This window comes from Dreissena polymorpha, chromosome 9 (assembly GCF_020536995.1).
Source record: "Dreissena polymorpha isolate Duluth1 chromosome 9, UMN_Dpol_1.0, whole genome shotgun sequence".
NCBI lineage: Eukaryota > Metazoa > Mollusca > Bivalvia > Myida > Dreissenidae > Dreissena > Dreissena polymorpha.
The window spans coordinates 78,596,976-78,612,510 of NC_068363.1; the positions used below are offsets into that span (position 1 = coordinate 78,596,976).

General features: G+C 32.6%; 1 protein-coding gene across 1 annotated transcript; it reads left to right on the top strand.

The window, feature by feature from the left end:
- Positions 1-3,432: 3,432 nt before the first annotated feature.
- On the top strand, positions 3,433-9,294 carry LOC127844924 (GTPase IMAP family member 9-like). The gene is made up of 4 exons (XM_052375476.1): positions 3,433-3,708; positions 6,561-6,594; positions 6,886-7,013; positions 7,751-9,294. The coding sequence occupies exons 1-4, from the start codon at positions 3,688-3,690 to the stop codon at positions 8,813-8,815; spliced, it is 1,248 nt and encodes a 415-aa protein (XP_052231436.1). The 5' UTR covers positions 3,433-3,687; the 3' UTR covers positions 8,816-9,294.
- Positions 9,295-15,535: the final 6,241 nt, after the last annotated feature.

Consider the following 15,535-nt stretch of genomic DNA (forward strand, 5'->3'; position numbering starts at 1 on the left):
CAGATACAGTCCTAAAGATACAGGATCCTGTCGTCTGGGCCGACGTATGTAGAGCACTTGGCAGACTGATTCCAAAAGCTGCAGTGTCCCAGCAAAGACGAAGTTTGTTTCTAAGGAAGCTCGTAGAACTAAACAACACTAGAATATAACAAGAATATGGCAATCATTGCGTTGAAATAAGTTATTCAGTGGGAGGGATGGTGGGCTGAAGTCTAAAATTGTGTTGACAAGCGACTTTCTCGGATTTGCGACAAGCTCGAAAAGGATCGATTCTACACGAGGGCATTGCTTTTAACAAGTGGACGAGTCTACGTGTTACCGTAGACTGGGTAGAATGGGTAATGCCATAGTGATTGTGGGTCCAGGCGTTCCCTTATGAAAGTAGCCTTTGCGTTTTATAAGATTTTCGCGCGAATAAAGATAACTTATTAACAAGTTTACATTTCGTAACGAATCGATACCTTATTAAACATCATTGTACTGATAAATTGACTTATATTGTAATTATATTTGTTTAAACAAGACGTGTGATTTTGGGAATACAACGGCTGTTTTTCAACATATTTCCCATTATTTTTAAACAATCGGCCAATGTAAGGCGATTCATCCAAAAAGTACATAACCATACAATCACAACCCATTTAGAAACGTAAGGACCTTTGTAAGTTGTGGCATTGTAGAATTCGTAAAAGCAAATCGATGTATGTTGCCTGTGTGACTAGCACATCCCTAGCCAATTAAATCACTCATTACATCTAACGATTGCTTTTAAAAGATACAAGTAAATGCATGCTCTCACAAATCTGCTTCTAGCAGATCGAATAGATAAAATTGCATTTTTTGTTCGTCGCGTTAGCGGCCGACTAAATTTACAGAGCATATTTTGCAAATCAGTATATGCTTAGAAGCCTTAGGTACGGTAAGAACCTCAACTCATTCTGCTAGGGACAATTACCGCTGCCTGTCTGCAGCAGACGACAAATGATTCTGCTCTAGCAGTGAGTGTATATACCAGCTTGTAAGAAGACATTGGCCAGTCTTGTGTTTTTTCTTTAAAATATGTACATATTGGCTGCTTTCAGGGAAAATGAAGCTTAATGCACGTCAAATAAGATTAGCCTGTGCACACTGATTAGCCTGTGCAATGCGCACAAGCTAATCAAGGACGACAACAGCGAACAACTTCAGTGCATTCAGCGCTTTGATTTAAATAGAGGTGGAGCCAATTCCAAGGAGTTGGCGCTATAAATAGAAGATGGCGCCAATTTATAGCTATTTTCAAGTGACAAATGTTATGTTATGGTAGCTATTATGTCTACAGGACTTACATTTATTTTTGTAAGTTGACTACTTCAGCACATTTGAGTCGCGTGCATTTTTAATTAGAAAGGGTAATTTTCTAATAATGTCTTGATGGATTTAAACGTTTGTCTTTGTAAGATACGAACATTTAACCTATATAATACAAATTAATATAAAGATGTGAAACTCCAGCTGCTGGAGCAGTATTGAATTCTCATTATACACAATTAGTTGGTCCTTTATTAAAGGCAAGGCAAGTGACTAATTGCCCAAGCAGCACAAAACAGCACAAAACAGCACAATACAAAACAACATACATAACACATAAATGAATAAAGCTTGGGTCACCGCCTTGGAACGGTCAATGCAAAGCATTGGGGGTTTTAACCGGTTTAAGAGCGCTCAACCTCACACTTGGCCCAGCAATATTCACGATACATTTAAGTGTATATAAAATTCAACCTTATAGCATTGTAACTCAAATTAAACAATAATTAAAGGGAATTAAAACGCATTCAATTTAATTACCATTTAATTACTCAATGGTAGGAAAGAGACCAGAGCAACAGAGCTAAAAAAATTTGAGGAACGATGAAATGAAACTACGAACACGTGTCAACTACATTCCTACTTTATAGAAGGAATTTTATATATTGTACAGTTTTGTATTTATTAGTCTTCGCTCAATAACACTTAATTGCCCGATTTTTAAAATAATGCTATATATGCTTAAAAACATATAAAACCAATACACCCTGTAAAATTATCAATAAAATTTAAAAACATCCGGCGCCCGTGATTACCGGCCATGGTTTTCTAAAGAACGATAATATATTTTTGTTTAGGATGATGATGTTGGTATTGCAGTTGGATGTAATAGAATATGTTCCGTACTGTTATTCTTGCCAGTTTAAGGAAATGTTAGCTGTAATCAAATAAAGGGCGCATTTGATGGAAGAAATATGGTTTTATTTTAATGTTTTTATTACAAGAAAACTATAAAAAAAAATGTTTTGTCTTTTCATTTGTGCCATGAAGAAAATGGATTCCGAATAGAAAGAAACGTAGCCGTTTGTCCAATTCATTAATATCTAAGTAGTCAACCGAAATTCAAAGATAAATACTTTTAAGTTTTATCCTCTGCCATTTTTATACATGTAGTGTAACCGCTGTTAGAAGTTTCTAAAACCATGTTCGTGTTTTAAGAATTAACAGTTTAATTACTTAAACCATTTGGGTTTTTTAAGAATACACAGCTTACTTACGTTTACCTTTTTTTCTTTAAAATATTATGGTTCGATAAGACTTATACCAACATAGATGAAAACCAAACTGTAAGTTAGGCAAAAACTATTACGAGCTTTGCACTTTAACAAGTAATAAGCGGATAATTTATGTACGTTTACGTCAGTTGTTCGGTAGTAAGTGAGAGAAAGCGAAGACAAAATAGGTACGAAACACGTCTGAGTAATTAAGGCATTTATTCCATATACATTTTTATCGCATGCTATACGCTGTTCCCCATTTAATACAACCATTACATATGTTTATATTACACGTGTGTAATACAACATTTTTAATCGTTTTCATTGGCTTAGTTTTCGTTTATTGACCAATCACACATTGTTATTTTGCTGAAATGACGTTGCAACGTCAAATTACGTCACGAAATGTAAACAACATTCGGGATTTATCATTATATTTGCGTAAATATTTATTTAATTTGCTCATTTATAGCATGTAATAAAAAAGATCTGACACTCGTTGTCGTATCATACCATATTTTATTAAACTCGTCCAGGAAATTCGTTAGTAAGCGAGCCAAAGGCTCGCTGACTAACAAAATTCCTGAACTCGTTTAATAAATAATATATGGTATGATATGACAACTCGTACCAGATCCTATATTTATTTGGCACTGCACAAAATATTAAAATATTGTATTTATATATTATTAAAATAAATTGCTGAGAGGGTTTTCATTCTTGTTTGGGTGGCGATGATTTTAACGTTTCTAAGCTGCCGTAGTGGTATTAGATATTACCATAAAATCCTATTGATATAACAAAATACATTTAATGCACCACTTAAGAGATTTAAATCACATATAGGTGCTGTTCGAGTGAATCAATATCCTAACCGTTAAACCAGCGCTTGATCATTTTATTTACTTTTTATTTGCTCATCAAACATGGTTTAAAACTGATCGTGATTATAAGAGTTGAAAGTTTATTTTATATGAAGAAAAGAACTTATATAAGTCAGTGTTTGAGTCTTGTGAGGAGAAGACTTATGGAAAATATTGTATTATTTATAAATATTATACTTTTAATCTTTGAATAGACGTTGATTTGGTTTCCAACTTGTGATATCACTGAAAACAAAATGGCTACCGGAGCAAATCAGGTATTTCTTTTCTGAAATTTTCTGTTTTGTTTGTTTGTTATCAAAACACCAACTGAATACGATAATTGTACAACATTAAAAACAATGGTTACATATTGTTTCCATTAATCTCGTTTTCACATAAGATTGTTTTAAATATACTTGTATATGCGAAATTTAGTACTAATATGCATTTTAAAGTAAATAAAAATCACATAATGTATACTAATTTTAAAACTGTGGATATGTACATTAAGATCGACTGTCACGAAACATATACGTATTTTTACGTCTATATTTTGGAAACGAAAACTGTCCGCATGCGCCAACATTATTTCCTGAGTTAACGGATTGATGTGTAAGTTATAAATAGTCTGTATTGAAATAAAGGGAAACGTCGGTTTACGTTATTATCCAACACATTGTTTCACAGACAGTGAAACTAAATCACAATTTTATGGAAAGCCTTTATTTGCGAGTAACTGCAGGCATTTTGAGGTATCTGTATTTAAATACATATGTGTGTATTTGATGTTGCAAACTAAAATCGGATAGTTTTGCGTTTCTTGTATATAAATTTGGAAAGTATTGTCAAATATTTATTATTTTACCCTGTGTAAGCTTTTAAGTTTAAAAAGCTCTGCGTTGATAAAGAGCTAGTAAATTGATACACAGCTTATATTAAATTGTTTTACACCGTACTTGAAAAGTTTGGTAAATACTGAAAGTGATAAAATATTTAAAGATTGTTTATTTAATCGCCTCAGTGCATTACAGTTGGTATCATTTTGACGCGTATAGGTTTACCTGTTCTCTTACCAGCTTAAATTTCACCAAAACATTTGATATTTGTAAACTCTTTCAAGCTGTCTTACAAATTAAATCGCTCAATTGCCTTAAACGTAGCTTAACATAAAACGACCGAGTGTCTTCTCCATAAATTCAACAGCGGTTTGAACATTATCGTATCAGTGTTACTTCCATATAGTTGTCAAAACAAAAAATATAATTGCTTATGCTATATCATAAAACGGTGGAATTGGGGATTGCGAAAATGAAGTAAGCTTCGCTCATGCGCATTTACTTGGTCGGCAATGTACGGACTTAGTTCTATTGGTTACATTACGTCAGCGATAACATATCAATGTAATTTAATACAAACTACGGGGTACTTCGACAGACGATTTTATTTCATTTCAAAGTATAAAAATGCTAAGCGTTATCAAGTTTTTTTGTGCATAAATAATATTCATATTTCTTTAGAACGTTTCGCATGAACACAGCAATACAGATTATATCTCAACTCAATTGGCCGAGCCTTAATATTTTAGCAAAGCATTATTCAGACCAAAACAATTTTCACTTAAACGTTATGTTTCTTGCTACTTAAGCGCACAATGTTCGTATGCAATATATTACACTGTTAATTAGTAAGTTACTTTTAACTCACAGGGATTTTTGCAAAAAGTTAAATTATGTTAAAGCCTGTTTACCAATTGCAATAGTAATATATGTCCCCAAAAATATGATTACCTTTCCAAAAAATATGCTCAATAACATTAGATATGTTACACAGCGGCACGTTCGTAGCATGAGTGCGATCGAAGTGTTTCTTGTTTTCGCCGAACGACAAGAGACTTAACTTTTTGTCAACTTATGTGGCCGGTCATGCACGATTTTACGTTGATATAAGTCATTTAAATAAATTATTCTTCATATTAAAACATATAATTATGCAGTTGTTCTTGTAAATAGGGGCTTTTTCTATTTTGAATTTCACACATGATAGCACTAATGTTTGAATGGTTTTTTGTGGGAAAATAAAATAGTAAGTTCATTATTCAAAAGCTTTACCTGATTAAGCTCCTATGTTTACATATCTTTATTCGCAGATTGTCCCACGTTTTATTCCATTTGATTGCGTGTTAGTTACTTATTCACACATGTCACTAACGCGCTGCATCGTGATATATTATAGCGGAGTCGTAAAGGTTTAGAAATATAAACTAAATATAATATTTACATGGCACGTCATTTTGCAATCTGGTTTATACGTATACTACGTTTAATAAATGAGTGGTCTGTTTATTGTTATTGAATTAACTCTTACTGTTTAAATAAACTGCAATAGGCTAAAACAATACTTGTATTATGGTTACGCTTTGGTGGCGTGTTGTGACGCTGTGTTATAACATAAGGTACGTTGTAAAATGTAGAATAGCTACGCGACAACGCAATAAATACGGCGTGGGCAACGTCCTCAGAGGATATGACTTGTTCCGAGAATAGCTCTATGATATCCCTACCGGCGTTTTTCACCATTTGACAATGGCCGATTAAGATATTATAATTATTTAAAAAGATAAAAATTATAATAATTTCCTTCAAACTATTTATAACACTATCATATCTCTAAAAAAGTGAATATGAAAAAAGTAAAAAAGACAAACTAGAAATCATTTCAGAAACTGGACAGATTTGAGTTATGAATCCAATGTTACATCAAAAAGAGACTTCACCCTGCGATGAGTTATCTGCTGGCAAAGCGCTGCGAAGGGAACATGGCATAATGAATGTAAAATACAAATGTTTGTTGCCTGAAACTATAAAACTTAAAACAACTAGTCTTATCCGAAAATAAAACGAAAATTGGCAAATGTTATGTATCAATTATAGTTTCATGAACATATTATATTTTAGATTGGTTACCTTGATATGCAACGCCAAATTAGTGTGCATTTTTTAATTCTTTACCACAACGTAAGTATTTAAACCGAATTAAACGGCATTCAGTATCGTGACACTTGAGCTGGTTTGAAGATCTTACGCTGTAAGTTTACATAACGTGTAATCAAACGATATTTGTGTTTTAGGTCGTCGCGGAATGCATTGATCGTCAACATACCGGTAAATATTACAAATTAGATTTTGTTCAAGGACGCCGATAAAAATGCATATCATGTATGCGGTATATTTGAAATATGTTGATTTGTATAATAGACATAATAAAGTGTTACTAAAACTTGTAATATTGCCAAAAAAACAACATATACGCACATATCATATGCATGTGAAAGAATTGGGTAATACATATACTATGCATTATGTGTTGCGTATTATTTCAATGTAATATTACAATGACGCTTTAAATATTCCCTGCTGATGAAGGATTCTAAAGATCATATTTATGTAAGGCAGATATCACAATGCTCTTGGTGGGGCAGACCGGACATGGGAAGAGCGCCACTGCAAACAGCATTCTTGGCAAGAATGCATTTAAATCCATGCGCTCACCGGGATCCGTCACAGATGACATTGGACGAGACGTATGTATAATATTTAACAGTGGTTGGCAAATCAATAATGATGGTTTAATTTAAATTAGCAGTTGACAATATGTTGGTTATGACCCAATACAAAAATAATTATAGTATTTCATGTTGTCCCGTACACATGTTACGTTGAGTTTTGTGCTTACGCTGAAATAGCAACTTGAATAAGTCTCATCGTTTTGTTTTCCGGATGTTTGGCTGGGCATTAATATTTTAAATGGACCTACTACAAATTACTTCAATCTTAATTTTTCAACAAGGAAATTGATAATGCTCGCAAGATCTTACTGTCGATGTTAATGTTATTCAAACAGTTGTATATATTTCCATAAAATTAACTACTCATTTTTTAAACCGTCAATGAAAAATGTTGTGCTTTATTTCAAGTCTGAACTATATAATAAATGATGTTGCCCATACGAAAAGTCCCCAACATATTTATGATCTCAAATAAGTAAATGTGCATACAACAATTTAAACTTTAGTTCATAATAGATGAAATAGTTTGTTATTCTCCCCTTTCAACATTCATGCAGATCGATGTCTCACACTCGAGTTAGTTTTGTATGTTGAAATAAAGTATGTAACACCCTAAGTATTTTGAGAGTTGCAATATAACTTTAAGATAAACTTCCATGAATTGATACCCGATTTCACAGTATTCTTGATAAAGCGTACGTGTACATAACAACAAAAGTCGATAAAGCATAGCATAATCAAAATCAATTTAGGTCGCTTTGAGGAAGGGGCGTCGCATAGAAATTGTAGACAGCCCTGGTTTTGCTGATACATCGAAGAGCGCCGAGTTTGTACATAAATGCCTTTTAAAGGCTGTCTTCCAGACAATACCTGGCTTCACCGCGATTGTATTCATATTGAATCCAGAAAGGTTCACAGATGAACTTGTGAAAACCGTGAATCTGTTCTTTGCATTCTTTGGAGAAGGTGTTGACAAATTTGCTTTCATTCTCTTCACACACACAAAATCAAATGAAAGAATGCATGAATATATAAATAATGCTTGTGCAAAGCCAACGGGCAATGTGCAGGTCCTACTGGACTTAATCGAACGGTGTAGAAGCAAGGTTATGTACATCGACAACGACAAAAAGAACGAAAAGAAGCAAGTCATGGTTGATGAAATTATTCGTACTATTGATGCAAACATAGAGCGTGTAGGACAGGAATATTTCACCAATGAAATGTTTAAAATTGCCATGAACGAAGCCGACAGGTACATGAAAGATCATCATCCGAGAACATCATTTGAGAGAAATTATGCAATTGATATGGTAGAGATGAGAATTAAAACTAAACCAGAAGATAAAGGCATCGAGACAGCTAAGAGTGAAAAGGATTTTGCGAAGCAACATAGAATATCAATAGGGCGAGACGCATTTGAAGAGCGCAGGAGAATTTTCGAATTTGCGACACAACACAATCATATTCACAAACCGACATGCAAAACAGTAGCACAATATGAAAGTGATCTTGAAAAAAGTTATATTTCTAGAAAGTGTACTGAACCAGTACTTTCAAGTCGTTGTTCAATAAAGATTCATGATGATACTTATAATGCATTACATGATGTTAGGCAACAGGTAGACTTCGATAATCAATCTGTGAGGGAAAGTGACGAGGACAGGCCAGCACCACGCAGAAAATACGACCAATTTAAAAACAAAGTCATCAACGATAAGAATTTCTTCGAAACACTAGTTGAAGCCTTAAAAAAGTGGTTTAATACCCACTTTAAAACAATGAACAAAGTTTTCCCGCAGTTTAAAGATATGTAAATAAAAGCAAGAAAAAATAGTAAATGCATCATTGTTTTGAACATTCTATTTCATTATTAAACAGCTAGCGATTATACATCTTCAAATAAGAATGTTATTTTAAGAAGTTTAAACTTAACGTCTGTACCATTTTAATGGATACTTTTTAAATGTATATGTTATCCTGTTATTTTAATAAATATGGAAGATTTAATGCTCTGATATGTAATTGCACAACCACATGTATTTGTAATAGAACCTCATCATACATTGTCTAAGAATATGTCTTTCTTTTCTGTGTACTTTGTATACTTTGTTTGCATATAATTTGACGGTTTAGTTTATCTTTTACTCATTTTTACACAAATGTAGAACGTTTGGATATTTTATTATACTTTCACGTTGTTTATATAAGTATATTAAAGTACTTTACACTGTGTTTATATGCGTGTATTTAAAGGAATATCAAGACTAAGTGTAATTACTAGTTGTATAAATGAAAAAAATGACATTACCGTGCGAATAGCTTCTAAGGTTTGGTACAAATCAATGTCGTTGTTTGATGAAGCTTCGTTTTTTTTTTAATAAGTTGTATAGTAACTATCAATAAATAAATAGGAAGTGATAATAAAACTACAGAGTAATTACAGTATACATACATGAAATAGTTTACATTTCTTTTATATAAACAGAACAATAAAACACTTTCTTACGAATTACAAGTTAGCACCGATAGCGTATGATAGAACATTCGAGAGAACACGAGAGGCGACAGCGCGCTGCCAAAGTGTTCACATGCGTTTTCAGTATTTACGTTCTACAACAAACTTTGCCATAATAGGAGTAAATAAGCCTTAAGATACATGGTATTTTGAAAAATCAATGTGCTATTATTCAGTAAAAGCTAGTCTACGACAAGAAATGTGGAAGTACATTAACAGAAAAAAAATAAGAAGATATATTTTCCGTTTTCGTCTTTTAGTTAAATACCACGAACCCACCAGCATAATATGCAATACTAAGAGCTTTTTTATCAGATAATGCTATCTCATTACACCGTTTCATAACCATAATTCAATTCGTTAATAAGTTATTTCCATATTATGATTAAGTTGCAAAGACATTGACTTAATCCTCCACCTTTTCAAATCCCGTGACAAATCTTGATACAAGTAAAATATGTATGAAGTCTCTTCACATAAGTCATTGCTTTATCGGGTTATTAATATGCAAACATTTGTATAATTCGCAACAGTAATCTCGGCCAAACCAGTCTTGCTTAAACCTATGTCAAAGTAAATTGATTGAGATTAACTTTTTCTATAATTGGTGGTGAATGTAACCCCACCTCCCACATTTGAATTTATATGCAGATCCTAGCATGGCTGATATAAACAAAAAGTATCAAATAGATGCCATTTTTACAGCTTATAATGAAACAAACATTTTAAAAAAAGACTAATAAGCTGACATAGGTGCAAATTTAATAAAGGCAATTGAAGTGATTCATCGAATCGTTATGCCAAAAACAATTGTTAAATAAGCGAATTAAAACTACTGCTTAAAATTGATATTCAACAGTGGTGGTTGTTGCTGTTGAATATGCTGATTAAGGATAGGTTTTTCACATCAAATTTTGTAGCTGTATTCTTTAAAGAAGAAACAACAAAACAAAGATATATGTATTTCTTGTTTAATTATTTGATAAATGTTCTTACATGATTGATATATTAGTTGGATCAATTTGTATAACAAATATGTATATCTTTTCAGATAATGGAAAATTAACAAAATTACGTCCACATGTGGATTTTTTTTCAGAAAGCGCAATTTATATATGTCTGAAAGGCGACATCCAATTTATAACGTGCGTCATTTGTTTGTTTTTTGTCTTGCGGTTCATTGGCTCAGATTTTTTATTCAAACATGTTTTGAAGTATTTCAAATTTACTTGGCGTAGATGTTTAACGATGTGAGACAGTGTTTTTAACTCATTAAGTGGGAAACTTGTTATTAGGATAAGGGCGAGATTTACAATTTTATGTTGTTATTCAAGCTTTTACCGGGCATCACATGGCATGAAAGTTGTTGATGTCATTGTATAAGGTCAAAGTCATATTTAAAAGTTAACGGTCAAATTATACTACACTGTATTGGGAGAATTGAGAATGTGCAAATAAGGATAACATATATCAAGGCGATACAGCTTTTCACAGGTGAAATACATCTATTATGAGAAAGCATCTTGAGGCTCAACAATACTAAGAACACTAACGGTCGTTTATAATGACCTAGTGCAAATGTTAACATATACCTGAACCAGAGATTGTATTAACACACACTATTTTACTCGTAAGGTCATACTTAAAAATATAAAAATGCAACACTTGTTAGAAAGCTATTATACAACATAATTTTGTTTACTGATTGAAAGATAAGTTACACGGAAGGATCTGGTGGTCATAATATACGTGTATGGCTACAACTTAATTTTAATTATCACAAGTAGTTCAGAAAAAAATTGTGTTTTTGGTTCATTTTGTCCGTCGTCTTCATTTAAACTGCTAAAAGCAAGTTGATTGCAATTATAAATGAAACATGCAGCCTCGTGTCATGTATTAAAGATTTGCCTTTTCGAGACGCCACGGAATAAACACCATTAGGGAGCACTTTGGTGCTTTTTTAATTTAGTTTAGTTTTAGTTTTTACAGTGTTTGGGTTTATACGCTTAAATCAGATAATATATGATATTTTAATTCGTAAATGTTTATCATGACATATCTGTTCAATTTAAAGAGACACCTAATATGCATTCCAAAGTGCACAACCATTCTGTCAATCGATTTCAGAGCATGTTTTAACGATTTTACATAGATGACAGTTAATAGATAAGTTACTATAATGTTGCATATATGTATACGTATTGATAATAATACATTACAACAATACAACTATAAATTACCGAATACAATAGAATTATAATTCATAAATATCGGCTTTATCAAAGCATTGTATTAATGATTATACAAACAGCCGTGAATTTTTTTTTAAACATTTACAAGGCTAGAATTTATTTTCGGTTCAGGAAGTCAACTACAGCATGAATGACCATTTTTGAAAATGATTATATTAATTCGAAAATGGTTGTTTAGCAATCATTCCATTTGTTTAAAGCAGAAATCGTAAAATTTCATATTTATATTATTAACAGAATTTGTGTTTCTGTTTCTTTGCACACATTTAGACTTTGGCTAAAAACATACAATCAATAACACCATTAATGAACATGTTCAGTTCCAGAAAACATGTCAATAATATGTCTTAACTTTATTTTAACTGGTTAATTTAACAATTTACTGATTTTCAAAAATTTATTATATATTTAACAGTTGTTAAAATTTTTGGCCTCAAACTTGAAGATTGTTGCAATCCTGCTGACAGTCGATGATCTTGCTGCATTAATTATCGAACGAAATCAGTATCCAAATCCATTTTAGACAGAGGAGCTGACAAAAAAATAGTTCAGAAAGCAAGTGATAGCGTACACACAAACGGTCCAGTCTCCTATGGCGTGAAACTTTATAAAATGCAGTTTTTTACATCAACGTCAAGTGTTTCAAATTATACACTTTAAGTTTAACAGTCCATAAGTTCTCTCCAAGACTACAATATTGACAAAGGTTAGTTTCATTCTTTATATTAAATCCATTATATAACAGTATTCAATCGAAAAATTGTATACTTGTCTATTTTGGACGAGCGAAGAAAGAGTAGATTAAAGACTTCATTTTTTCTTGTATCCAAGTGTTCTGATACCCTCACACCGTGCCTGTATGGAATTCAACGGCTTTATTTGCGAATTCAATTACATATAGTTTAATATAAAATATTGACTTTTTCATGGATGACACAAATTACACGAAAAGAAAACATTCGGTTTTTGAGGAGTTATGGCTACCATTACTACTGTAACAATTACTGTTAACACAATCATGAAATACTACTGCAAAGTATAAATAATTATTTAGTGGCCATTAATATTGACCTTGCTGCAAGCTTATGGACACCAACTAAAAACTTTAAATTTCAATGATCGGTATATTGTTGAATAAAGTGCAATGAACATGATGTATAAAGAGTTAAATTATTTGTTTTCATGTTTTTTAACCCCTAAGTTTTTGTGTCGTTCTAACGGGAATATAATTGCTTTTGACGTAGTGTTTCTAAACGTTTAATTTAAAATGTAACTTTTAAAGTTTTGTACGTAAGACAAACCTGTAGTATCTTTGTAATGTTACCTTTTAATACTTGCCCATACTGTATCTTACCATTTCTGTTTAGTTCTTACTTATAATTTGTTTAAACTTCTATGTTGGCAATCTAGTTGCCCATTTTCGTGTATTTATATAAATGCATATATTCAAGTGTGTATAAGAATATCAAGATTTATTCGTATCACTCATCGTGAATAAAACATTTTGCATGAGTATTATCATGTGTATGAGTGCTGCATTACCGAGATATCGCGGTTATCGTTAAATAAAGCTATAGTTATTATCAAATACGTGAACACCAAGAATCATTTTATAAATAGTTAGCAAAAATTAAACTCATTAGGCATTATGGAATCCGGACACGAACTGCTTTTGTAGTCCGATATTTTATTAATGGCAAGTAGTGATCAATGTCTTATTCAATTCAAATAAGCCGCGTAATACTACAAACTACAAGAGATCAGATACCAAGAGAGGGGATATCAGGCTAGTACTTTCTTCCATGCTTCTCATAGTATCTGCCTTTTTTCCTAAATCAACTCCTTTTTTATACAGGCACAATAACAAAAGTTATTTTGGCTAATAATTCGTTTCGTATTTTGCAAAAGTAATTATCATTCCTGCAATTAAATTTTATTTTATTGCAAGAAATATTTGAATGAAATAAAATGCATTTTCAAAACGTGTATTTTTTTTCATTTTTTAAGCACCCATTTTACCTATTCTTAATTCGTTCTGAAGTAATTTTGATTTATTAAACAGCGATCTTTACTGTATCCCCGCCAAAACCAATACCAATCGAGCTATTGATGCAAGCTAAACATAAGTTGAGTATATTTTTAATAATGCGATTAATTTAAAAACATTGTTTTAAAAAAGCATGTTATGCTTGACAAGTGCAGTTTTCATTATTTGTGTATAATTGTAGTATTACTACATTTATTCTTGACAATTATAAACCGAACTTGTAATGAAATATATTTGGACCTTAGGGCTTAGCCGGTTTTGACCACAGGGACATTTGTTAAGGCAATTATGTTTGGTTTCTTGCGGGGGGTTGAGTCAAAATTATCTATATTTCCGTGTGTTTATGGACGCAGTGATTGGGACCTGCTTTGTTCTCCTCAAAAGGTCCGTGACGGAGTGTTTCTTGCTTTCGAATCCGAAGGATTTTCGCAGACATGAATTCACATATTATTAAGTTTCTCGTCTGCTTGTGTGTGTGTCCACGCCTCTGATCTAAAGGATACGGTGAAGATCACATTAAAAAAAAACATGAGTTAAGTGGGTGAGCGGATATTCTTGTTTCCTCAGATGGGACTGAGAAGTCTAGATCTGATGCATGTTTCTGTTCCGGTACATACTCTGCTTATGGCTCGTAAATATTTTAAACTGCTTACATATTAGTGTGCGTTGCCATGTATGGTGAAAAAACGATTGGTTGCTTCGATTAACCTCATAGACTTAGTTTTCACATCACTCATTTTAATGTCTTTTTATTGTATTTTTTTGGATTTGGTCGAAAATAAGAGATATCAGAAAATATTATCAGATAAAACCCAATCTTAAAATGTCTTTGTCATCTGCAGGCAAATAGTTACATTTCTGGATATCGTTATTACTCAATCAATATCAAAAAGATTGATCATGGACAACAGCATAAACCCTTGTCTTAGTCAAGTTGAAACAGCAAAAGGTGTAAGGATTTCAGAATGACGATCACTTGGCTTGTAATGCATACATATAAGCTGTTTATGATGTTGACAAATTTATTTTGGGTATGCCATAATGCATCATGATCTTTCATATATGACCCGATAGATAATGTCGAACGGATTTCGTCTATAAAATGTGGTAGGTTTTTAGTGCTCCGATCGATAATAGCGAACGCTTTACGTTTATACAAATGAAATGTGGTAGATTATTGACTGCCTTTTAAATGAGCATTAAACAAGTATGCGCAAAATTCCTATATAGTTTTTGCCCAATTTCTCCATCAAGAACCATGCTTGATCATCTCCAAGATGAGTAGTAAGGCTGGGGTTTATACTTAGTGTCAACAGGAAACGAACCTTATGGGACAGGGAAAGCAGTTGTATTTCTCTACAATGGCTCAGAGGTCCCCCACTGCCATAGTGGGGAATCTTCCTGATAGCAAGTGACTGTTATTCATTTGGGATCTTCTCCCCTCCCATATGTAAAGGACGAGTAACTGCAGCATCGAACATGTTCTCTCCGGGACACTTTTGGCATTTATAATTGAATATTAATAAAACGAGGGTATTTTTTCCGACTAAAACTCGTTGGGTCACGTGGTGATGGATCTCATGTTTACTTCAGCAGTTCAGTTTACATAAGTGTTCAGCAGCTTCTATCTGACGAGCATCCTTAACTATAGGATCATTCAGTATTGCACTGCATTTGGTCCTTGTGGTTGATAACGAAACGATTCATTAAGTTATTTTGT

Excerpts from the sequence above, each read along its gene's own strand:
- LOC127844924 (XM_052375476.1), top strand. The coding sequence starts at position 3,688 with ATGGCTACCGGAGCAAATCAG. Across the intron at positions 3,709-6,560 it reads TGGCTACCGGAGCAAATCAG|GTCGTCGCGGAATGCATTGA; the intron begins GTATTTCTTTTC and ends TTTGTGTTTTAG. Across the intron at positions 7,014-7,750 it reads CAGATGACATTGGACGAGAC|GTCGCTTTGAGGAAGGGGCG; the intron begins GTATGTATAATA and ends AAATCAATTTAG.